The sequence below is a fragment of the Cherax quadricarinatus genome, chromosome 61 (assembly GCF_038502225.1).
Source record: "Cherax quadricarinatus isolate ZL_2023a chromosome 61, ASM3850222v1, whole genome shotgun sequence".
NCBI classification, from domain to species: domain Eukaryota; kingdom Metazoa; phylum Arthropoda; class Malacostraca; order Decapoda; family Parastacidae; genus Cherax; species Cherax quadricarinatus.
In genome coordinates, this window is record NC_091352.1 from 5,585,992 (window position 1) to 5,610,646 (window position 24,655).

Here is a 24,655-nt window from a genome sequence, read left to right on the forward strand (position 1 = left end):
TTTTGAGCACATTAGTTGGGAGTGAGTGAAGCAAATAGTTTTATGAATTGACATGCTGTTGGAATGTGAAGAGGGTAGCATTTAGGAAGGGATTCAAAGGAAACCAGGTAACCAGATTTAGTTCTGAAGGTAGAAAGTACAATCCCTGCACTCTGAAGAAAGTGTGGGATGTTACAGTTTGAAGGTCCATCAGAACTGCAATGTCAACACGTTTCTGGCAAGACAGTGATTGAATGAGTGATGGTGAAAGTTCTTTCTTTTATGAGTCGCCCTTTCGCAGTCAGAGACAGCCATTTAAAAAAAGTTTTCTACATGGTATTTCTGGATGTTTCTTACAATATTTGTAAACTTTTATTTCTTTTGATGATGATGATGATGTTCTCTAGTATGGCTGGCCCAGGTCTCTTCCAATTGTTGACCTGGCATATTTCTTTTTTGTTGGACATTCTCAGTGTTCACCAGACTGGCTCATGATGTCTCTGTGGCATTATTCCTATATATGGTGTTTAATTATATTTTGTTATGTACATGTAATTTAAATTTATGATGCTTCAGCAGATTGGTAATGTAGATGAAGATTTTTAACTATTAAAGTGTACAGTATTTTGTATTCAAATTATTAATATTGATCAATTTTGGAAACACATGTTGGGGTTTTTCTTTCTTTTTGGGTCACCCTGCCTCAGTGGGAAACAGCAGACGTGTTAAAAAAAAAAAAAGTTGCAAAAAAATTTTGTATGATATTTAACCCAACTTTTCTGTGAAATGATTGTATGTACCTAGACTTCTACTTCTATCATATTTAGAGGCAGCCATTGCAATTTTATCTAAATTCTTCATCTCCCTGAAGCCTACTGTATTATAGTGAACATAAGTGTTTTAAGTATTTGAGAGCACCTCACAAGTATGTGCTATCTATTTAAAAGTAAAAATATTACAGAATGGTGTGAACTGGTTGGCATTTTTGAATCGATACAAGCTCCATGGTATACTTTGTGATGACATGGGTCTTGGGAAGACTCTTCAGTCCATATGCATTCTTGCTGGCGATCATTACACAAAAGAGCTACAACAGAAAGTAAGTTAATCTTCTGGGCAAAATAATGCATTTTATATCTATAATTATAGGGGGATAAGTCTGTTGAGTGTACCTGGTAAAGTGTATGGTAGAGTTATAATTGAAAGAATTAAGAGTAAGACGGAGAATAGGATAGCAGATGAACAAGGAGGCTTTAGGAAAGGTAGGGGGTGTGTGGACCAGGTGTTTACAGTGAAACATATAAGTGAACAGTATTTAGATAAGGCTAAAGAGGTCTTTGTGGCATTTATGGATTTGGAAAAGGCGTATGACAGGGTGGATAGGGGGGCAATGTGGCAGATGTTGCAAGTGTATGGTGTAGGAGGTAGGTTACTGAAAGCAGTGAAGAGTTTTTACGAGGATAGTGAGGCTCAAGTTAGAGTATGTAGGAAAGAGGGAAATTTTTTCCCAGTAAAAGTAGGCCTTAGACAAGGATGTGTGATGTCACCGTGGTTGTTTAATATATTTATAGATGGGGTTGTAAGAGAAGTAAATGCGAGGGTCTTGGCAAGAGGTGTGGAGTTAAAAGATAAAGAATTACACACAAAGTGGGAGTTGTCACAGCTGCTCTTTGCTGATGACACTGTGCTCTTGGGAGATTCTGAAGAGAAGTTGCAGAGATTGGTGGATGAATTTGGTAGGGTGTGCAAAAGAAGAAAATTAAAGGTGAATACAGGAAAGAGTAAGGTTATGAGGATAACAAAAAGATTAGGTGATGAAAGATTGAATATCAGATTGGAGGGAGAGAGTATGGAGGAGGTGAACGTATTCAGATATTTGGGAGTGGACGTGTCAGCGGATGGGTCTATGAAAGATGAGGTGAATCATAGAATTGATGAGGGAAAAAGAGTGAGTGGTGCACTTAGGAGTCTGTGGAGACAAAGAACTTTGTCCTTGGAGGCAAAGAGGGGAATGTATGAGAGTATAGTTTTACCAACGCTCTTATATGGGTGTGAAGCGTGGGTGATGAATGTTGCAGCGAGGAGAAGGCTGGAGGCAGTGGAGATGTCATGTCTGAGGGCAATGTGTGATGTGAATATAATGCAGAGAATTCGTAGTTTGGAAGTTAGGAGGAGGTGCAGGATTACCAAAACTGTTGTCCAGAGGGCTGAGGAAGGGTTGTTGAGGTGGTTCGGACATGTAGAGAGAATGGAGCGAAACAGAATGACTTCGAGTGTATCAGTCTGTAGTGGAAGGAAGGCGGGGTAGGGGTCGGCCTAGGAAAGGTTGGAGAGAGTGGGTAAAGGAGGTTTTGTGTGCAAGGGGCTTGGACTTCCAGCAGGCATGCGTGAGCGTGTTTGATAGGAGTGAATGGAGACAAATGGTTTTTAATACTTGACGTGCTGTTGGAGTGTGAGCAAAGTAACATTTATGAAGGGGTTCAGGGAAACCGGCAGGCCGGACTTGCGTCCTGGAGATGGGAAGTACAGTGCCTGCACTCTGAAGGAGGGGTGTTAATGTTGCAGTTTAAAAACTGTAGTGTAAAGCACCCTTCTGGCAAGACAGTGATGGAGTGAATGATGGTGAAAGTTTTTCTTTTTCGGGCCACCCTGCCTTGGTGGGAATCGGCCAGTGTGATAATAAAAAATAAAAATCTATAATAGATTTTTGCTACCCAGAAATACAGCCTATAAAGATTGCTTCACACTGGCACTATCATGAACCTGCCTGATCCATTAATCTTTTTTGCCAAGTGTTGTGCCTTTTGAGCTTATGATATTCATTTGACAATTACTTTTATATTTTTCTATCTTCATTTCCTTTATAATCATTGTACATTCATCCGTAGTTCAACCCTCTTTACCTCTTAATTTTTCTAGCATTTCTAGTAGTCATCTCAGTGATATTTTAGAAGTGTCAGATTTGCTGGAAATAGAACATGAAAATAGGTGTATAAAAGTAGACTGTAATTTGAAATGAGAATTGTAAGTAACTTATCATTTTACCACCTCATTTCTTTGCTTAGAGAGATGCCCCAGCTTCCTGTATACCCAGCCTGTTTACTTTAACTTCTTGCAAAAATTCTAAAAAATTCCTGTTTAATGTTATCTATAGGTTGGCAACTCTCCTGAACGTTGTATCTCTGATTATTTGCATATTTTTGGCTTTCTTTGGCTATTGTATCGTAAAATCATAAACCCCTTTCTTATCCTTTCTTGAACTAATTAAAAATGGTTTTTAATTTTTCAAAACTAAATTTCAGAAGTCTGGTTGCAAAAATAGCACCTTACAGTCACTTGTGGTGTGCCCGCCCACCCTAACAGGACACTGGGTGTATGAAGTTGAAAAGTTTGTAAAAACCAAATATTTGAATCCTCTCCATTACACTGGCCCTCCAAATGAGAGATACAGGTTGGTTTAAAAAAATTATCTTTGGGTTAGAGGTTGTTTAACATGCACAAATTCATATAACATGATCACCTGAACTTCCAGGCATTATATAACTTGTATAGTATTTCTTTAAATTTATAGTCTACGTTTGAATTCTTCAAATATTTTTGCAGGCTGCGATGCTTCTTTCCTGATCATAACTTGATTGTTGCTTCGTATGATATTGTCCGAAACGATATAGACTACTTCTCGCAAATTAGATGGAATTATGTAATATTGGATGAAGGGCACATTATCAAGAATGGAAAAACAAAGGTATAGTCTTTCTCAGTTTCATATAGTTTTGCTTTCTAGTTTTCTTTAATTATAATTTTACATTTTATGATACTGCACATCAATTTTAAAGCATAGTTCTTATAAACAGTACATTAATTAAGGTTTATATAGTTTACCGAATATGATTTATTTATAAATCTTAAGATCACAAGCTACTTCTAAGTTTCCATCTTTTTCAACAGTCATGTAGAGCCATCAAACAACTTGTAGCTCACCATCGTTTGATTCTATCCGGCACTCCTATTCAAAATAATGTCTTGGAGTTATGGTCACTCTTTGACTTCCTTATGCCTGGCTTTTTGGGCACTGAGCGTCAATTTATGGCACGTTACTCCAAGCCAATCCTGCAGTCTCGTGATGCCAAGAGCTCTAGTAAAGAGCAAGAGGCTGGGGTTTTAGCCATGGAAGCCCTACATCGTCAGGCACTTCCGTTCCTGCTTCGAAGAGTAAAAGAGGATGTATTGAATGATTTACCTCCCAAGATTACACAGGCAAGTCTCAAAAGTTCTCAGCAGTATAAATATTAAGCGAGGAATAAATGGGATTAGGTCAGGGGTTTCAAATAGAGTTAGAGCTAAAGAAGGAGTAGCAATAATGTTGAAGGATAAGCTATGGCAGGAAAAGAGGGACTATAAATGTATTAATTCAAGGATTATGTGGAGTAAAATAAAGATTGGATGTGAAAAGTGGGTTATAGTAAGCGTGTATGCACCTGGAGAAGAGAGAAGTGTAGAGGAGAGAGAGAGATTTTGGGAAATGTTGAGTGAATGCATGGGGAGTTTTGAATCAAGTGTGAGAGTAATGGTGGTTGGGGATTTCAATGCTAAAGTGGGTAAAAATGTTATAGAGGGAGTAGTAGGTAAATTTGGGGTGCCAGGGGTAAATGTAAATGGGGAGCCTTTAATTGAGCTATGTGTAGAAAGAGATTTGGTAATAAGTAATACATATTTTATGAAAAAGAGGATAAATAAATATACAAGGTATGATGTAGCACGTAATGAAAGTAGTTTATTAGATTATGTATTGGTGGATAAAAGGTTGATGGGTAGGCTCCAGGATGTACATGTTTATAGAGGGGCAACTGATATATCGGATCGTTATTTAGTTGTAGCTACAGTTAGAGTAAGAGGTAGATGGGAAAAGAGGAAGGTGGCAACAACAAGTAAGAGGGAGGTGAAAGTGTATAAACTAAGGGAGGAGGAAGTTCGGGTGAGATATAAGTGACTATTGGCAGAAAGGTGGGATAGTGCAAAGATGAGTAATGGGGGGGGGGGGGGTTGAAGAGGGTTGGAATAGTTTTAAAAATGCAGTATTAGAATGTGGGGCAGAAGTTTGTGGTTATAGGAGGGTGGGGGCAGGAGGAAAGAGGAGTGATTGGTGGAATGATGAAGTAAAGGGTGTGATAAAAGAGAAAAAGGTAGCTTATGAGAGGTTTTTACAAAGCAGAAGTGTTATAAGAAGAGCAGAGTATATGGAAACTAAAAGAAAGGTAAAGAGAGTGGTGAGAGAGTGCAAAAGGAGAGCAGATGATAGAGTGGGAGAGGCACTGTCAAGAAATTTTAATGAAAATAAGAAAAAAATTTGGAGTGAGTTAAACAAGTTAAGAAAGCCTCTTGAAAGTATGGATTTGTCAGTTAAAAACAGAGTAGGGGAGTTAGTAGATGGGGAGATGGAGGTATTAGGTAGATGGCGAGAATATTTTGAGGAACTTGTAAATGTTAAGGAAGAAAGAGAGGCAGTAATTTCATGCACTGGTCAGGGAGGTATACCATCTTTTAGGAGTGAAGAAGAGCAGAATGTAAGTGTGGAGGAGGTACGTGAGGCATTACGTAGAATGAAAGGGGGTAAAGCAGCTGGAACTGATGGGATCATGACGGAAATGTTAAAAACAGGGGGGGATATAGTGTTGGAGTGGTTGGTACTTTTGTTTAATAAATGTATGAAAGAGGGGAAGGTACCTAGGGATTGGTGGAGAGCATGTATAGTCCCTTTATATAAAGGGAAAGGGGACAAAAGAGACTGTAAAAATTATAGAGGAATAAGTTTACTGAGTATACCAGGAAAAGTGTACGGTAGGGTTATAATTGAAAGAATTAGAGGTAAGACAGAATGTAGGATTGCGGATGAGCAAGGAGGTTTCAGAGTGGGCAGGGGATGTGTAGATCGAGTGTTTACATTGAAGCATATATGTGAACAGTATTTAGATAAAGGTAGGGAAGTTTTTATTGCATTTATGGATTTAGAAAAGGCATATGATAGAGTGGATAGAGGAGCAATGCAGCAGATGTTGCAAGTATATGGAATAGGTGGTAAGTTATTAAATGCTGTAAAGAGTTTTTATGAGGATAGTGAGGCTCAGGTTAGGGTGTATAGAAGAGAGGGAGACTACTTCCCGGTAAAAGTAGGTCTTAGACAGGGATGTGTAATGTCACCATGGTTGTTTAATAGATTTATAGATGGGGTTGTGAAGGAAGTAAATGTTAGGGTGTTCGGGAGAGGGGTGGGATTAAATTTTGGGGAATCAAATTCAAAATGGGAATTGACAGTTACGTTTTGCTGATGATACTGTGCTTATGGGAGATTCTAAAGAAAAATTGCAAAGGTTAGTGGATGAGTTTGAGAATGTGTGTAAAGGTAGAAAGTTGAAAGTGAACATAGAAAAGAGTAAGGTGATGAGGGTATCAAATGATTTAGATAAAGAAAAATTGGATATCAAATTGGGGAGGAGGAGTATGGAAGAAGTGAATGTTTTCAGATACTTGGGAGTTGACGTGTCGGTGCATGGATTTATGAAGGATGAGGTTAATCATAGAATTGATGAGGGAAAAAAGGTGAGTGGTGCGTTGAGGTATATGTGGAGTCAAAAAACGTTATCTATGGAGGTAAAAAAGAGAATGTATGAAAGTATAGTAGTACCAACACTCTTATATGGGTGTGAAGCTTGGGTGGTAAATGCAGCAGCGAGGAGACGGTTGGAGGCAGTGGAGATGTCCTGTTTAAGGGCAATGTGTGGTGTAAATATTATGCAGAAAATTTGGAGTGTGGAAATTAGGAGAAGGTGTGGAGTTAATAAAAGTATTAGTCAGAGGGCAGAAGAGGGGTTGTTGAGGTGGTTTGGTCATTTAGAGAGAATGGATCAAAGTAGAATGACATGGAAAGCATATAAATCTATAGGGGAAGGAAGGCGGGGTAGGGGTCGTCCTCGAAAGGGTTGGAGAGAGGGGGTTAAGGAAGTTTTGTGGGCAAGGGGCTTGGACTTCCAGCAAGCGTGCGTGAGCGCGTTAGATAGGAGTGAATGGAGACGAATGGTACTTGGGACCTGACGATTTGTTGGAGTGTGAGCAGGGTAATATTTAGTGAAAGGATTCAGGTGTAAATGATAATGGGAGCCCTTTGATTGAACTTTGTATAGAAAGGGGTTTAATCCGTGCAAGAGGGATAATTGTTATGCGAAATAATCGTTATGCGAATGAATTTTCCCCATAAGAAATAATGGAAATAAAATTAATCCGTGCAAGACGCCCAAAAGTATTTATGTTAATTTTTACTAGGCATGCACAATTACATGACACTTACTTTTATTGAAGAATACATAGAAGGGGAATCCCCTTCCATTTTGAGGTAGCAAGTCCTTTTCCGGGGTTACTTCCCTTCTTCTTTTAATGCCACTAGGAAAAAGAGGATAAATAAGTATACTAGATATGATGTGGGGCGAAATGACAGTAGTTTGTTGGATTATGTATTGGTAGATAAAAGACTGTTGAGTAGACTTCAGGATGTACATGTTTATAGAGGGGCCACAGATATATCAGATCACTTTCTAGTTGTAGCTACACTGAGAGTAAAAGGTAGATGGAGTACAAGGAGACTAGAAGCATCAGGGAAGAGAGAGGTGAAGGTTTATAAACTAAAAGAGGAGGCAGTTAGGGTAAGATATAAACAGCTATTGGAGGATAGATGGGCTAATGAGAGCATAGGCAATGGGGTCGAAGAGGTATGGGGTAGGTTTAAAAATGTAGTGTTAGAGTGTTCAGCAGAAGTTTGTGGTTACAGGAAAGTGGGTGCGGGAGGGAAAAGGAGCGATTGGTGGAATGATGATGTAAAGAGAGCAGTAAGGGAGAAAAAGTTAGCATATGAGAAGTTTTTACAAAGTAGAAGTGATGCAAGGAGGGAAGAGTATATGGAGAAAAAGAGAGAGGTTAAGAGAGTGGTGAAGCAATGTAAAAAGAGAGCAAATGAGAGAGTGGGTGAGATGTTATCAACAAATTTTGTTGAAAATAAGAAAAAGTTTTGGAGTGAGATTAACAAGTTAAGGAAGCCAAGAGAACAAATGGATTTGTCAGTTAAAAATAGAAGAGGAGAGTTATTAAATGGAGAGTTAGAGGTATTGGGAAGATTGAGGGAATATTTTGAGGAATTGTTAAATGTTGATGAAGATAGGGAAGCTGTGATTTCGTGTATAGGGCAAGGAGGAATAACATCTTGTAGGAGTGAGGAAGAGCCAGTTGTGGGTGTGGGGGAAGTTCGTGAGGCAGTAGGTAAAATGAAAGGGGGTAAGGCAGCCGGGATTGATGGGATAAAGATAGAAATGTTAAAAGCAGATGGGGATATAGTTTTGGAGTGGTTGGTGCAATTATTTAATAAATGTATGGAAGAGGGTAAGGTACCTAGGGATTGGCAGAGAGCATGCATAGTTCCTTTGTATAAAGGCAAAGGGGACAAAAGAGAGTGCAAAAATTATAGGGGGATAAGTCTGTTGAGTATACCTGGTAAAGTGTATGGTAGAGTTATTATTGAAAGAATTAAGAGTAAGACGGAGAATAGGATAGCAGATGAACAAGGAGGCTTTAGGAAAGGTAGGGGGTGTGTGGACCAGGTGTTTACAGTGAAACATATAAGTGAACAGTATTTAGATAAGGCTAAAGAGGTCTTTGTGGCATTTATGGATTTGGAAAATTCGTATGACAGGGTGGATAGGGGGGCAATGTGGCAGATGTTGCAGGTGTATGGTGTAGGAGGTAGGTTACTGAAAGCAGTGAAGAGTTTTTACGAGGATAGTGAGGCTCAAGTTAGAGTATGTAGGAAAGAGGGAAATTATTTCCCAGTAAAAGTAGGCCTTAGACAAGGATGTGTGATGTCACCATGGTTGTTTAATATATTTATAGATGGGGTTGTAAGAGAAGTAAATGCGAGGGTCTTGGAAAAAGGCGTGGAGTTAAAAGATAAAGAATCACACATAAAGTGGGAGTTGTCACAGTTGCTCTTTGCTGACACTGTGCTCTTGGGAGATTCTGAAGAGAAGTTGCAGAGATTGGTGGATGAATTTGGTAGGGTGTGCAAAAGAAGAAAATTAAAAGTGAATACAGGAAAGAGTAAGGTTATGAGGATAACAAAAAGATTAGGTGATGAAAGATTGGATATCAGATTGGAGGGAGAGAGTATGGAGGAGGTGAATGTATTCAGATATTTGGGAGTGGACATGTCAGCGGATGGGTCTATGAAAGATGAGGTGAATCATAGAATTGATGAGGGGAAAAGGGTGAGTGGTGCACTTAGGAGTCTGTGGAAACAAAGAACTTTGTCCTTGGAGGCAAAGAGGGGAATGTATGAGAGTATAGTTTTACCAACGCTCTTATATGGGTGTGAAGCATGGGTGATGAATGTTGCAGCGAGGAGAAGGCTGGAGGCAGTGGAGATGTCATGTCTGAGGGCAATGTGTGGTGTGAATATAATGCAGAGAATTCGTAGTTTGGAAGTTAGGAGGAGGTGCGGGATTACCAAAACTGTTGTCCAGAGGGCTGAGGAAGGGTTGTTGAGGTGGTTCGGACATGTAGAGAGAATGGAGCGAAACAGAATGACTTCAAGAGTGTATCAGTCTGTAGTGGAAGGAAGGCGGGGTAGGGGTCGGCCTAGGAAAGGTTGGAGGGAGGGGGTAAAGGAGGTTTTGTGTGCGGGGGGCTTGGACTTCCAACAGGCATGCGTGAGCGTGTTTGATAGGAGTGAATGGAGACAAATGGTTTTTAATACTTGATGTGCTGTTGGAGTGTGAGCAAAGTAACATTTATGAAGGGGTTCAGGGAAACCGGCAGGCCAGACTTTAGTCCTGTAGATGGGAAGTACAGTGCCTGCACTCTGAAGGAGGGGTGTTAATGTTGCAGTTTAAAAACTGTAGTGTAAAGCACCCTTCTGGCAAGACAGTGATGGAGTGAATGATGGTGAAAGTTTTTCTTTTTCGGGCCACCCTGCCTTGGTGGGAATCGACCAGTGTGATAATAAAAAAAAAATAATAAGTCAGGGAAACTGGTTATTTTCGTATAGTTGGACTTGAGTCCTGGAAGTGGGAAGTACAATGCCTGCACTTTAAAGGAGGGGTTTGGGATATTGGCAGTTTGGAGGGATATGTTGTGTATCTTTAGATGTGTATGCTTCTAAACTGTTGTATTCTGAGCACCTCTGCAAAAACTGATAATGTGCGAGTGTGGTGAAAGTGTTGAATGATGGGGATTTTCTTTCTTTTTTGGGTCACCCTGCCTCGGTGGGAGACGACCGACTTGTTGAAAAAAAAAAATTACATTTATTACAGTATTATGGCATAATAGAATATTTTTCATGTAAGGCAGAATGTCAAATAAAATTTCTTTTTAAACCAATGGCTAATAAAAATTGGGTTGCTCTACTTTGGTGGGGGGGGATATTTAGGTTAAGATGTGGGCACTAAACCATTTGCTCATAGTATGAGCCAAACTAACTTTGGACATGTATTGTAGCACTAAAAAGAATATTTGTGACCATCCTCTCAGTGAAGAAAAGTCAGGAATAAGCATTGTTACTCTTAATTAGAATTGCAAACTATTGGAAAGACTAGGAATAAACACTGTTTAACCATTTATTTATTTATTTTATTTTTTAACACCAGCCATCTCCCACCAAGGTAGGATAACCCAAAAAAGAAAATGCTTTTTTTTTTTTTCTTTTTCTTTCTTTTTTTCCTTTCTTTTTTTTTCATTTTTTTTCTTCTTTCTTTTTTTTTCTTCTTCTTCCAAACCAGCTGTATCCTATCGAATGAAGCAGGGTGCCCCCCCCCCAAAAAAAAGATAGTTTCTCTTTTTAACTTTAGTAACATATGCAGGAGAAAGGGTTACTAGCCTCTTGCTCCCAGCATTTTAGTCACCTCTCACGACATGCATGGCTTACGGAGGAAGAATTCTGTTCCACTTCCCCATGGAGATAAGAGGAAATAAACAAGGACAAGAATTAGTAAGAACAGTAAAAGAAAATTTAGGTAGTAGGTTGGTAGACAGCAACCGCCCAGGGAGGTACTACCGTCCTACCAAGTGAGTGTAAAACGAAATCCTGTAATTGTTTTACATGATGGTAGGATTGCTGGTGTCCTTTTTTCCTGTCTCATAAACATGCAAGATTTCAGGTACATCTTGCTACTTCTATTTACACTTAGGTCACACTGCACATACATGTACAAGCATATATATACATACCCCTCAGGGTTTTCTTCTATTTTCTTTCTAGCTCTTGTTCTTGTTTATTTCCTCTTATCTCCATGGGGAAGTGGAACAGAATTCTTCCTCTGTAAGCCATGCGTGTTGTAAGAGACGACTAAAATGCCTGGGAACAAGGGGCTAGTAACCCCTTCTCCTGTATATATTACTAAATTTAAAAGGAGAAACTGTTGTTTTTCCTTTTGGGCCACCCCACCTCAGTGGGATAAGGCTGGTGTGTCGAAAGAAAGAAAGATCAAGTCATAAAAACCACTTGCCTCCACTTACTCCTATTTAACACTCACACACGCCTGTTTGGTTTATCTTGCTTGATGTTTTTTTAATCTATAGGTAGTTACCAAACAGCTGTTTGGAGTGACATCTAAACTGTCGTACCTGAGTACCTCTGCGAAGACAGTGATTGTGTGTGAATGACAGTGGAAGTGTTTCTTTTTTCGTCACCCTGCCTCGGTGGGAGACGGCTGACATTAAAAAAATATTAAATTTTCCTACTCTTTTGATATACCTTTGAAGACTTTCGAGAGTTCATCTACTCTCTGAGCCTGGCCATGGGCCAGGCTCATCACTCATTGTAATTAACATTACTGCACTGGTATTTTCAGGACTATTATTGTGAATTAAGTTCACTGCAAGAGGAACTGTATGAAGATTTTGCCCGTACACAAGCCAGTCAAAATATCAATGATTCTCTTCGAAATTCAGACCAAGGAAAAGATGAGCAAGCACCAAGACCACATTGCCATATATTCCAGGTAAGTTGCAATTTCATATAGTGCATTCCATCATTTATAACAGAATGAAATAAGCTTGTTGGGCTTTTCGTATTACTGTATCTCCATTATCTGCAATTCATACTGATAGACAGTGCATCCTTATGGATATTTTCTTATTTTATGTTGAGTGAGTGCATGGGGAGTTTTGAACCAAGTGTGAGAGTACTTGTGGTTGGGGATCTCAGTGTTAAAGTGGGTAAAAATGTTGTAGAGGAAGTACATGTAGTAGGTAAATTTGGGGTGCCAGGGGTAAATGAAAATGGGCAGCCTGTAATTGAACTCTGTGTAGAAAGAGATTTGGTAATAAGTAATACATATTTTATGAAAGAGGAAAAATAAGTATACAAGATATGATATAGCACATAATGAAAGTACAGTGGACCTCATTTTTCGTAATTAATCCATTCCAGAGAGTGTGACTAATGGTGAAATTGATGATTTGCGAAACCATTTTCCCCATAAGAAATAATGTAAATCCAATTAATCCATTCCAGACCAAAAGTATTGACAAAAAAAAAAATTTTTTTTACATGAAATATAGATTTACATACACAAGAAACAATAAGACATGAAGAATAAAACAATAACAACATCACACTTACTTTTATTGAAGACTCTTGTTGATGTATGAATAAAATGAGTCATTATGTATGTTAGGAATTGTGGTGGCAGCAGGGGAGTGTGTTTGGAGACAGGAGAAGATAGTCCTTCAATATGACACTAATATAAACTCTACGGCTTATTTATCTATCACATTTCATCTAATATGACGTAATAAACAATATTAATAACATAGAAACATGACATATACTCTAGAATGAATAAAATATGTCATTATGTATGTCATGAGTGGTGTTTTGTTGTTAGGTGTATAAGGGCCGCTGAAAGCATAAGCTTTACATAGTGGTGGTGAAGGCAGCAGCAGAGGCGATGTTCTCAGTAGCCCTATATACCTCCAATAACATTGGAGGAGTTAGTTTTGTGCTGTCCTTTCTCTATCGATTAATCGCTTAACTTACTTGCTACACTGTTAATACTACACTTTATTGCTGGCTGGTGCTATAGCCTTTGTCAGCTTGTGCTGCTTTAGTATCGTAACTATCATAGACTCACTGAAGAAGGCACATTCTTCCCTTTCTCTTCCTCCTCCACTCTGGTACTTTGCTACGAGTTCCTTCTTGAATTCTATTGTGTTTCTCACCTTCTTTACCAAAGGGCTGGCACTAGAAGCTTTCTTTGGGTGCATGGTGGCTTATTTAGCAGTTGCAAGCACTGAAACAAATGGAATATTATGAAATGTATCGTATGAGCGCACGGAATCATGTTCATTCGCTGATAAACAGTGGCACACTGACTGTGAATGGTGTGGGGGACTGCTCGTATGCGTCTGGGATGAATGACTATTTGGGAGTCAAACGATGATTTGCGAGTCAGTATTTTGACGATGCTTACGAAAAACGAGGGTCCACTGTAGTTGATAGGTAGGCTTCAGGATGTACACGTTTATAGAGGGGCAACGGATATATCAGATCATTATCTAGTTGTAGCTACAGTTAGAGTAAGAGGTAGATGGGACAAAAGGAAAATGGCAACAGTAAGTAAGAGAAAGGGGAAAGTTTATAAACTCTGGAAGGAGGAAGTTAGGATAAGATATAAACAACTATTGCCAGAAAGGTGGGCAAGTATGGGTAGTGGGGGGGGGTGGAGGAGAGGTTTAAGTAGGATGGGATAGTTTTAAAAAGTAGTATTAGAATGTGGGGCAGAAGTTTGTGGCTATAGGAGGGTGGGTGCAGGAGGAAAGAGGAGTGATTGGTGGAAAGATGCGGTAAAGGGTGTGATAAAAGAGAAAAAAGTAGCTTATGAGAGGTTTTTACAAAGCAGAAGTGGTATAAGAAGGGCAGAGTATATGGAGAGTAAAAGAAAGGTGAAGAGAGTGGTGAGAGAGTGCAAAAGATCAAATGATAGTGGAAGAGGCACTGTCAAGAAATTTTGCTGAGAATAAGAAAAAAACTTTGGAATGAGATAAAAATGCTAAGAAAGCTTAGGGAACAAATGGATTTGTCAATTAAAAACAGAATAGGGGAGTTAGCAGACGGGGAGCTGGAGGTATTGGGTAGATGGCAGGAATATTTTGAGGAACTTTTAAATGTTGATGAAGAAAGGGAGGCAGTAATTTCATGCACTGGCCAGGGAGGTATAACATCTTTTAGGAGTGAAGAAGAGCAGGATGTGAGTGTGGGGGAGGTGCATTAGGCATTACATAGAATGAAAGGGTAAAGCACTGCTGTAACTGATGGGATCATGACAGAAATGTTAAAAGCAGGGAGAGATAGTGTTGGAGTGGTTGGTATTTTTGTTTAATGTATGAAAGAGGGGAAGGTACCTAGGGATTGGCAGAGAGCGTGTATAATTATTATGCAGAGAATTCGTAGTGTGGAAGTTAGGAGGTGTTGGGTTACTAAAAGTATTAGTCAGAGGGCTGAAGAGGGGCTGTTGAGGTGGTTTGATCATTTAGAGAGAATGGAACAAAGTAGAATGACTTGGAGAGCGTATAAATCTGTAGGGGAAGGAAGGTGGTCTAGGGGTCATCCTCGAAAAGGTTGGAGGGAGGGGATAAAGGAGGTTTTGTGGGCGAGGGGCTTGGACTTCAAGAGTGTGAGTGAGCATGTTAGATAGGAGTGAATGAAGACAAATGGTTTTTGGAACCTGACAAGCTGTTGGAGCGTGAGCAGGGTAATATTTTGTGAAGGGATTCAGGGAAACTGGTTAGCCGGACTTGAGTCCTGGAAATGGGAAGTAAAATGCCTGCACTTTAACCCTTAAACTGTCCAAACAGATCTATGTTCACATGCGTAGTGCTCCAAAAGTAGATCTACTTTTTTTACATATTTTCAAATATAACAAAAAAATGTAGATCAAAGTTTTTTTACACTTTTTCAAATGTAAAAAAACAAAAAGAAGATTTACGTTTTTTTACATAATTTCAAATGTTGAAAAAATGGAGATCTACGTTTAGACAGTTTAAGGGTTAAAGGAGGGGTTTGGGATATTGGCAATTTGGAGGGACTTCTAAACTGTCGTATCTGAGCGCCTCTGCAAAGACAGTGATTATGTATGAGTGATAATGAAAGTGTTGAATAATGATGAAACTTTCTACATCTGTCAAACTTCCCTTCCACAGGCACTACAGTACCTTCGTAATGTGTGTAATCACCCGAAGTTGGTACTTAAACCCAGGCATCCAGAGTATGAGCGTATCTCTGCCAAACTCAAGAGCCATAATTCGACACTATCTGATATTTCCCACTCAGCCAAACTGCCAGCACTTAAGTATGGAGTTATATTTGTGTTACTTAAAGTGCTAAGTAATTTTATATCTAAAGATGTCTTAAACTGGTGTAAAAAGCTGTTTTCCATGTATCTGAAAGTATTTTGCTAGTTTGCTATGGTGTATGTTGAAGAATTTTAATATTTACATAGTTGTCATGAAAAATTTCAGCTAACAAAAGCTGGCAGTTTGTAGATGACCTAAAATGTATATTAAAGGGCAGGTTTAAAAGCCTGAAATCTGCCAGAAGCCTGTTCCACCAGCTCTTAAATTACCAAAACATAGATATGCAGTGCAGTATGGGGTTAATTGGAATGAAGAAATTAATTTTGAAATGTATTTAAATAAAGTACTTTGAGGAATAGAGAGGTAGAAATAAAAAATAGCATAAAGGAGTAAAAATATGCATACAGAATAAGGTTCTTAAGTGGTATTAGTACTGTACATGAAGAAAATGGATGAAAATTAGTTAATGTTAATACACAAATAATCTGCACATAGGGGACTGAAAATTATGACGTTTCGGTCCAACTTGTACCATTAACTAATTAATGGAGTGAGGCAAAAAACAAGAGGATTTGATGGTGATCAAGAGCATAGAGGGGGGATAAGACGTGTAAGACATTTGGTGGTTAAAGCATGGAGTATTATAGGGATACAAAAGTTTTGAAGATTTTTTATTTGTAATCTTGCTAGGTAGAATTGGTGCAATGGACATGTAAACAGATCACTAGGTGCACTATTTTGTGAGAATTTGTTTTTCATTCCTAAACACTGAGCAGCATCCCTTTTTTTTTTTTAACTCAGGCAGCTGCTGGTGGACTGTGGTATTGGTGTAGATGGTGGGTCAGCAGCAGAAGCAGTTGTCTCCCAGCACAGAGCTCTTATCTTCTGCCAGCTAAAAGCTATGTTGGACATTATTGAGAATGATTTGCTCAAGTAAGTTTGCTCCAGTCTTATCTGGATTTTCTGTTTAGGTAAATTAACTGTTATTTTCGTGATTTTATTTTTTTGTGATCATTTAACAAACATTCACACAGTTGACATGGTGGTCTACCCCTCTTACAGACTTCATTCTCTTGCTATATTTTGCCCTTCCTTCCTTTTAGTATTTGTGCCTTTGTATTTCCTATCTACAGTTTTCTTTAACTTTTTTTTTTTTTTAATGCACCGGCCATATCCCACCAAGGCAGGGTGACCTAAAATGAAAAATGCGAGATTTTTAAAATTTAGTAATTTATACAGGAGAAGGGGTTACTAAGCCCTTGCTTTTCCTTTAGATTTACTTGTTAAAACAAGTATATCATATCTGCATATTTTATTATTTCATATATGGGTGTGAAGCTTGGGTTGTGAATGCTGCAGTGAGGAAGCAGTTGGAGGCAGTGGAGATTCCTGTCTGAGGGCAATGTGTGGTGTAAATATTATGCAGAAAATTCGGAGTGTGAAAATTAGGAGAAGGTGTGGAGTTAATAAAACTATCAGTCAGAGGGCTGAAGAGGGGTTGTTGAGGTGGTTTGGTCATTTAGAGAGAATGGATTGAAGTAGAATTACATGGAGAGCATATAAATCTGTAGGGGAAGGAAGGCGGGGTAGGGGTCGTCCTCGAAAAGGTTGGAGGGAGGGGGTAAAGGAGGTTTTGTGGGCGAGGGGCTTGGACTTCCAGCGAGCATGCGTGAGCGTGTTAGATAGGAGTGAATGGAGACAAATGGTATTTGGGACCTGACGATCTGTTGGAGTGTGAGCAGGGTAATATTTAGTGAAGGGATTCAGGGAAACCAGTTATTTTTATATAGCCAGACTCGAGTCCTGGAAATGGGAAGTACAATGCCTGCACTCTAAAGGAAGGGTTCAGGATATTAGCAGTTTGGAGGGATATGTTGTGTATCTTTATAGGTATATGCTTCTAAACTGTTGTGTTCTGAGCACCTCTGCAAAAACAATAATTATGTGTGAGTGAGGTGAAAGTGTTGAATGATGATGAAAGCATTTTCTTTTTGGGGATTTTCTTTCTTTTTTGGGTCACCCTGCCTTGGTGGGAGACAGCCGACTTGTTGAAAAAAAAAAAAAAAGTTAACTGTTGATTTTTCTAATTCTTTAACCCAATCTGTAGCAAATACTTCAAATGTACTAACTGGATTGATATGCATTTTGGGGCAGTTTTAATAGTTTTATTAATAATGGAAGAATAACATTAACTTCTTAATGTATACTGACTAATGGCTATGAATGTTTAATAAAAAATAAATTTCGTATTTGTATTAGGCATTTGTCACATTTATTAACCTCAATAAGACTTTACTAAGGAAGATATAATTACTATTAATTTTTTTTTTTATTACTTTCAGGGTACATCTTCCAAATGTGACATACTTAAGGCTGGATGGTTCAGTACCTGCTGGCTCAAGACATGCACTTGTCCAAAGGTTTAATGGAGACCCATCTATAGATCTTTTGCTACTTACAACACAAGTTGGTGGTTTGGGACTCAATCTTATTGGTGCTGACACGGTAAGTCGTTAGTCTCCACCATGTAGCTTTATTATATATAGGTCCTTATTGTCATCTAGTAGTGCTTTTACTTAACTATTATAATCTTTTAATTTATTTTTAAAATTACTGCACAGTTGTCCCTACAGATTCACGGGATTGTTTGTTTGCAGATTTTAGTTGCCCATCAGTTAAAATGTTGGATAAGTGGTGAAAAGATTCAATTGAGAAACATTTCTTTCTGGCTGAATGGCTTCCCCCACACCTAAATCTTTTATTCTGATCATTATTTCTTATTCATGTCAGAATTAACCACATTAGTGATATACTGTATTTCAGAAACTATATTACAGCTATATTATTTCTGAGACAAGGATGTGTGATGTCACCGTGGTTGTTTAATATATTTATAGATGGGGTTGTAAGAGAAGTAAATGCGAGGGTCTTGGCAAGAGGCGTGGAGTTAAAAGATAAAGAATCACACACAAAGTGGGAGTTGTCACAGCTGCTCTTTGCTGATGACACTGTGCTCTTGGGAGATTCTGAAGAGAAGTTGCAGAGATTGGTGGATGAATTTGGTAGGGTGTGCAAAAGAAGAAAATTAAAGGTGAATACAGGAAAGAGTAAGGTTATGAGGATAACAAAAAGATTAGGTGATGAAAGATTGAATATCAGATTGGAAGGAGAGAGTATGGAGGAGGTGAACGTATTCAGATATTTGGGAGTGGACGTGTCAGCGGATGGGTCTATGAAAGATGAGGTGAATCATAGAATTGATGAGGGAAAAAGAGTGAGTGGTGCACTTAGGAGTCTGTGGAGACAAAGAACTTTGTCCTTGGAGGCAAAGAGGGGAATGTATGAGAGTATAGTTTTACCAACGCTCTTATATGGGTGTGAAGCGTGGGTGATGAATGTTGCAGCGAGGAGAAGGCTGGAGGCAGTGGAGATGTCATGTCTGAGGGCAATGTGTGGTGTGAATATAATGCAGAGAATTCGTAGTTTGGAAGTTAGGAGGAGGTGCGGGATTACCAAAACTGTTGTCCAGAGGGCTGAGGAAGGGTTGTTGAGGTGGTTCGGACATGTAGAGAGAATGGAGCGAAACAGAATGACTTCAAGAGTGTATCAGTCTGTAGTGGAAGGAAGGCGGGGTAGGGGTCGGCCTAGGAAGGGTTGGAGGGAGGGGGTAAAGGAGGTTTTGTGTGCGAGGGGCTTGGACTTCCAGCAGGCATGCGTGAGCGTGTTTGATAGGAGTGAATGGAGACAAATGGTTTTTAATACTTGACGTGCTGTTGGAGTGTGAGCAAAGTAACATTTATGAAGGGATTCAGGGAAACCGGCAGGCCGGACTTGAGTCCTGGAGATGGGAAGTACAGTGCCTGCACTCTGAAGGAGGGGTGTTAAGTGAAAGTTTTTCTTTTTCGGGCCACCCTGCCTTGGTGGGAATCGGCCGGTGTGATAATAAAAAAAATAATTATTTCTGAAATGCAAAATGAACTTGTATGTGGAAAAAAAAACATGAGGAAAATTTTATGTATCCTCTCCCCCACCCTTGCAAATGTGTAAGGTTAACTATTAGTTTATTTATTGATTTCTCTACTACCACTGAAAGCTGATATGCAGTATATTCTTTATATTTTCTTGATTAAATGGAGTAAGAATTGATTTCTTCCAAAGGGAAAATGTGATAAATATGGGAGTTGCAAAGGGAAAATGTGATAAATATGGGAGTTGCAATGTTGAAGTAAACTTTCCTCCTAAGGAAAAAGAAAATACAAATAATTATGAGGGTCATTGCTTTTGTTGTGTTAAGATTTTTGGCAGTTCTTGATGCTAAGAAGTGCTCAAAGATTTGAAAATATTAGCCACAAAGAATTACTTTAGATCCAAAAGTTACAGAGTTATTAAACTTGGCTAAATTGGATAAAGAAAATAAATATTCGCTGGCAAGACAGTGATAGTGTGAATGATGATGAAAATGTTTTTTTTTTGGGGTCACCCTGCCTCTATGGGAGACGGCCAGAGTGTAAAAAAAAAAAATTTTGTTTCTCAGTTTTCTCTGATTTTTAGTTTGGCATTGGAAAACTGGACGAACTTCAGGCATTAAAGTTCTTTTAATTGAAAAATTCATATTGTAATTTTAACCTTCCAGAAAGTTTTCAGGCTTCTCTTTTAAGACTGTTTAGAAGCTATTATTTTGCAAATCCTAGTTATATTTTGCCCTTGCAGGTAATCTTTGTGGAGCATGACTGGAACCCAATGAGAGATCTACAAGCTATGGACCGTGCTCATCGCATTGGCCAAAAGCGTGTAGTCAATGTGTACAGACTCATCACAAGAGGAACACTGGAAGAAAAAATTATGGGGTAGGTACCTTACCTTTGAAGAGTTTTGAGAGTTTAACTATCAGAGCCTGGCCATGGGCCAGGCTCTGAGAGTAGGTGTCCTAAAAAAATAAGTCTTTCTATATTTGAATGTATTGAACTTCATAATGATTGTATGTTCATGAGTTTGGCTATGTGATTGATGTGCTTATCGAATATATTTGTACATTTTCAATAAGCCACATTTAACATTGTGGGTTAGTTTAAAAAAAAAAAAAAAGGGAGCTTGAAAAAGAAAAACGCTAAAGCTTGCAGACAAAAAACATTGGGCTTAAAAATGTACATACATTGTTTTATCCAGCACAGTAGCTAACACTGCAGTGCAAGTACTTGTAATACTTAGCAAATATAGGTCAGAATAATACATACCAAGACTTTTTGGGGAAAAAGTAGTTTATATTTTGAGGACACTTAGCAACTACATTAAGAGTATCTGCTATATACCATACACAGAAGTATGGAATAATACATTGCTTTAAATTCAGTGGAGCTACTGAACCCATTCACTCTCTTATGCAGATTTACTTTATTCACACCAATGTCACTTGCGTAGATTACATCATAAGCACAGTGCCCTCAGATATTCTGTGATTGGTTGATTTTGGCCTAGACATGAGAAACTGGGTCTGTGGTGGGTGTGCACAATATAAAGAAAATTTTGCCCCTTTCAGTGCATGATGGTATAAGCAAGGCATCTTGACTCATGTGGTTGATTTAAAATAGTGACTGGGGGGGGGGGGTTCAAGGGTAATTTATATGATTTTATTGGCTGTTTTTTGGCATCATTTGATAGAATTGAAGATCTCAAAGTGGCAGATACATTAGATTTTTGATGATATTTTCTTAAGGAAGTGTAGGGCCCTTTACCCTATATCTGTAGTAGCAATAGTACTTCTCTCAGCTATGCTTGTAAACTATTTTCCTCAGGATTCACTGGCAACACAGACATTCTCGGTTGATTGAATTTTGCACGGTACAGTACACTAGTCCTAACACAATAGTAATAGATGAAATGTTGGCAACAGCCGACAAGTAGTAATAAAAAATAATTCAAGAAAACAGAAAACCTTAATTACTATAGGTACAGTGTTTTGTTCACATGTGGTGAACTTTTCTCGTATTAATCTTCAGAAAGTTCACTACATGCATATGAAATGTCTACTTGTAACGATTAAGGTTGTTTTCTTGAGTCGCTTATCACAATAGCAATTTTTTTTTTCTCTAACAGCATCAATTATGCAATTTTTTTTTTTTTTTTTTTTTCAACAAACCGGCCGTATCCCACCAAGGCAGGGTGGCCTAAAAAGAAAAACGAAAGTTTCTTTTTTTAAATTTAGTAATTATGCAAATCTTTGTTTTAAAACTAAATAAAACTATTAGTAATTTCGGTTTCCACTTTTGCACAAGGCAAATGTTTACTGGAAAAAGATTCATCTTAATGCAGGAAACAGTATAAAAAAAGAGAGCTGTAAATGATTTTTCACTGTGACATGAATTTTATCTTCATATTAAGTTATCCCTGTTTAGTTATACAGTATTTTATCCTCCCAGTTGATTGATTTATCCTGTTATTAGTGATTGCACATTATTCATTTATAATTTTGTGAAAAAATTGTGTTTTCCTCTGGTAATATTTTATTCAAGTAGAAAAGAGTAAATAATTTGTTTATTACATTGTTTACAGGTTACAAAAGTTTAAGATGATGACTGCAAACACAGTCATCAGCCAAGAGAATTCCAGTCTACTCAGCATGGGAACTGATCAGGTGGGCGAAGCAATATATGACATATTAAAACTGTTGGCTGCTAAGCGTACTGAAGCTACTTTCTCTCACTAGTCTCCTCCTTCCTTACTCTTTCACTCTCATTAATACTTTATAACTCTGAAGACAGTACTTTTGAATGCATAGTGTGTAAAATTTAAGAGAATGTAATTAATCAGAATAAAAAATTAGCGTATTGAAGGATGACATGAGAGAGGTCTGTAGTGTGCTTGCTTATATAATGTGTTTAATTTAAAATGTTTTGTAAAGCATGTAATTATTTGTTGCTTAATAATTTATTTAAATACTGCACATAATTGAGAAGAATGTTTTGTAAGATCTAAGTGGCGTGTTGCCAGCAGTAATGAAGAAATAGGCACTTTGCAAAACTAGCTTTCATTGGGGATCAACATTTCGGTCTGTGTTGATCAGTCTTTTATCTTTTGTGCGACTTAATAAGGTTCAGCACAGGTTACAACATTATTACAATGAAAGCCTATTCTGCAAAGTGCCTTTTTCTCCATGTATTCTGTACATTATTAAAAACTTCTAATAAATAAATACTTTACAGTTATTAGACTTGTTCACTCTGGATTGTGGCAAAGTGGATGCTGGTCAGAGCAACAGGGACCCTGGCAGTAGAAGCAGTGCCTCAGCGCAGTCCCTTGGTGTTGGCTCAACAGGAGTCAAAGCTGCGCTGGAGAATTTACCTGATCTTTGGGATCAAGATCAGTATGAGAATGAGTATGATCTTGACTCATTTATAATGTCTCTTAAAAAGTAACTGGAAAATATCTTGTATTTAAACAACATTAATAAATCTAGTGACTGTTAGGAGCAAAAATAATACAAAGCACTCAGCCTTATTTCTTACTAAACTAGTTGTAAATAATAAAATGAAGCACCATATTTGACTTATAGGTACAAATTCTCACCAAGAGAATGCAATGTAGGAAAGTTGATACTGAACTATACCATAGCATGTATCATTTACATGTATTGGTTCCTTTGAAGCAGTAATATTGCTACTGTACTTGCAAAAGAGGAAGTTTTCATTTTAGTAATGTACAGTTTTATCTTAAAATACAGTGTTGCCATGTTTTTTTAATCGTGAAACAAAATTTGTAGAAATTTTTAAAAAATAAAAACTTTAGACAAAGAACAACTTTAGCTGTTTAAGCTGTTTTATCCATATCTGAATTTTAATGAGATATTGGAATGCACGAAGAGTGAAAGCAGCACCTTCAAATGAGAAGTTTAACATTAGCACTAATATCTGTAAGACTTACTAATGTTGCCAGTATTGTTTGCCTATGATATTTCAGTGAGACTGCATGTACTGTACTCGTTAGAAGATGCCGAGCAACTGTAACTTCATCCTCTTACTTTGTAGAATTAGTCTCCGAAGAGCGTGTGAGTCTTGTACTCTTAGTCATTGTATTTTAGGTTAGGACATTACTTATTGTGAAAGAAAAGTTGAATGGATGCAAATGTGTATATCCTGTTCATATTTAGTCTTGTAATGTTTTATTGTGATAAATTAATTTTTTAAGCCACTGTATGCCCCTGTGTGTTCTATTTATTTAAGAAGTGAACAAATATTTGCTCATATATTTTTTATTTGAGCTATAGTAATGAATAGGTATATATGTTTTTATCCTTTATAAGTATTATAAAAACTTCAATATTTTAAGATAAGGTACACATTTAAATTAATTTTTTGTACTTTATTTAAAATAAATGTTGTCACTATCAAGTAATAAAGTTAGGTTTCTATCCAGGAATTTAAAGCAGTTTGGAGCAGGGAAAGTTTTTTTTTTTTTTTGTGTGTGTGTGGTGTTTTTTTTTTTTTTTTTTTTTTTTTTTTTTTTTTTTTTTTTTTTTTTTTTTTTTGATAGGATTGTACAATTCCCTCCAGAAGTTGGAAAAACAAATAACTATGTGCATTTTTTTTATAGTTTCTTATAGCAAGAATGCCATTTCCAGTAATATAATTCTGAATGATATTAATGAGCCACTTACGATCACTTTCTTCCACTAGTTACTAAGTTTTAAAAGATACAGACAGCATTGAAGTGCAAATTATTACTATAAGATAAATATTGTGGTGAGTGGTAGAGGAGAGGGTAGGGGCTACACTTTGAACCAAATTTCTTCTACTGAAATCTATTTTCTTTAGTGAATAACTAATTTAGTCTTTATTTATAATCTAAAACTTTCTTCTGGCTAACTACATTACACACATTCTTAGAAAAAAATTTGGTTGTCCTATTCCGGTAAATGTTACTCAAATATTTGTAGAATTAGCAAATAAGTTATTATAATTGAAAGAAGCATTAAACCCACGAGGGTCAGCAAATTAATTCTCTCTGCAAAAGTGCACAAGAAAATTAATATGGTACCAGGAATATATCATACCACCCTTCTATATTTTTTTTTTTTTTTTTTTTTTGACAAACCGGCCGTATCCCGCCAAGGCAGGGTGCCCCAAAAAGAAAAACGAAAGCAACTCTTTTTAAATTTAGTAATTTATACAGGAGAAGGGGTTACTAGCCCCTTGCTCCTGGCATTTTAGTCGCCTCTTACAACACGCATGGCTTACGGAGGAAGAATTCTGTTCCACTTCGCCATAGAGATGAGAGGAAATAAACAAGAAAA

The 24,655-nt window shown here is 37.7% G+C and overlaps 1 protein-coding gene across 3 annotated transcripts in view; it reads left to right on the forward strand.

Moving 5' to 3' along the window:
* Hel89B (histone acetyltransferase 1) overlaps positions 1-23,813 on the forward strand; it is a 72,114-nt gene extending 48,301 nt beyond the window's left edge. For all 3 annotated transcript variants that reach the window (XM_053792096.2, XM_053792094.2, XM_053792095.2), the window contains exons 24-34: positions 941-1,078; positions 3,282-3,430; positions 3,583-3,724; positions 3,928-4,236; positions 11,865-12,014; positions 15,217-15,365; positions 16,171-16,302; positions 17,712-17,874; positions 20,080-20,216; positions 21,919-22,000; positions 22,569-23,813. In XM_053792096.2, coding sequence (XP_053648071.2) covers positions 941-1,078; positions 3,282-3,430; positions 3,583-3,724; positions 3,928-4,236; positions 11,865-12,014; positions 15,217-15,365; positions 16,171-16,302; positions 17,712-17,874; positions 20,080-20,216; positions 21,919-22,000; positions 22,569-22,781 — 1,764 coding nt within the window. In that variant the 3' untranslated portion in view covers positions 22,782-23,813. The remainder of the gene's footprint in view (positions 1-940; positions 1,079-3,281; positions 3,431-3,582; positions 3,725-3,927; positions 4,237-11,864; positions 12,015-15,216; positions 15,366-16,170; positions 16,303-17,711; positions 17,875-20,079; positions 20,217-21,918; positions 22,001-22,568) is intronic.
* The last annotated feature ends 842 nt before the right edge of the window (positions 23,814-24,655 follow it).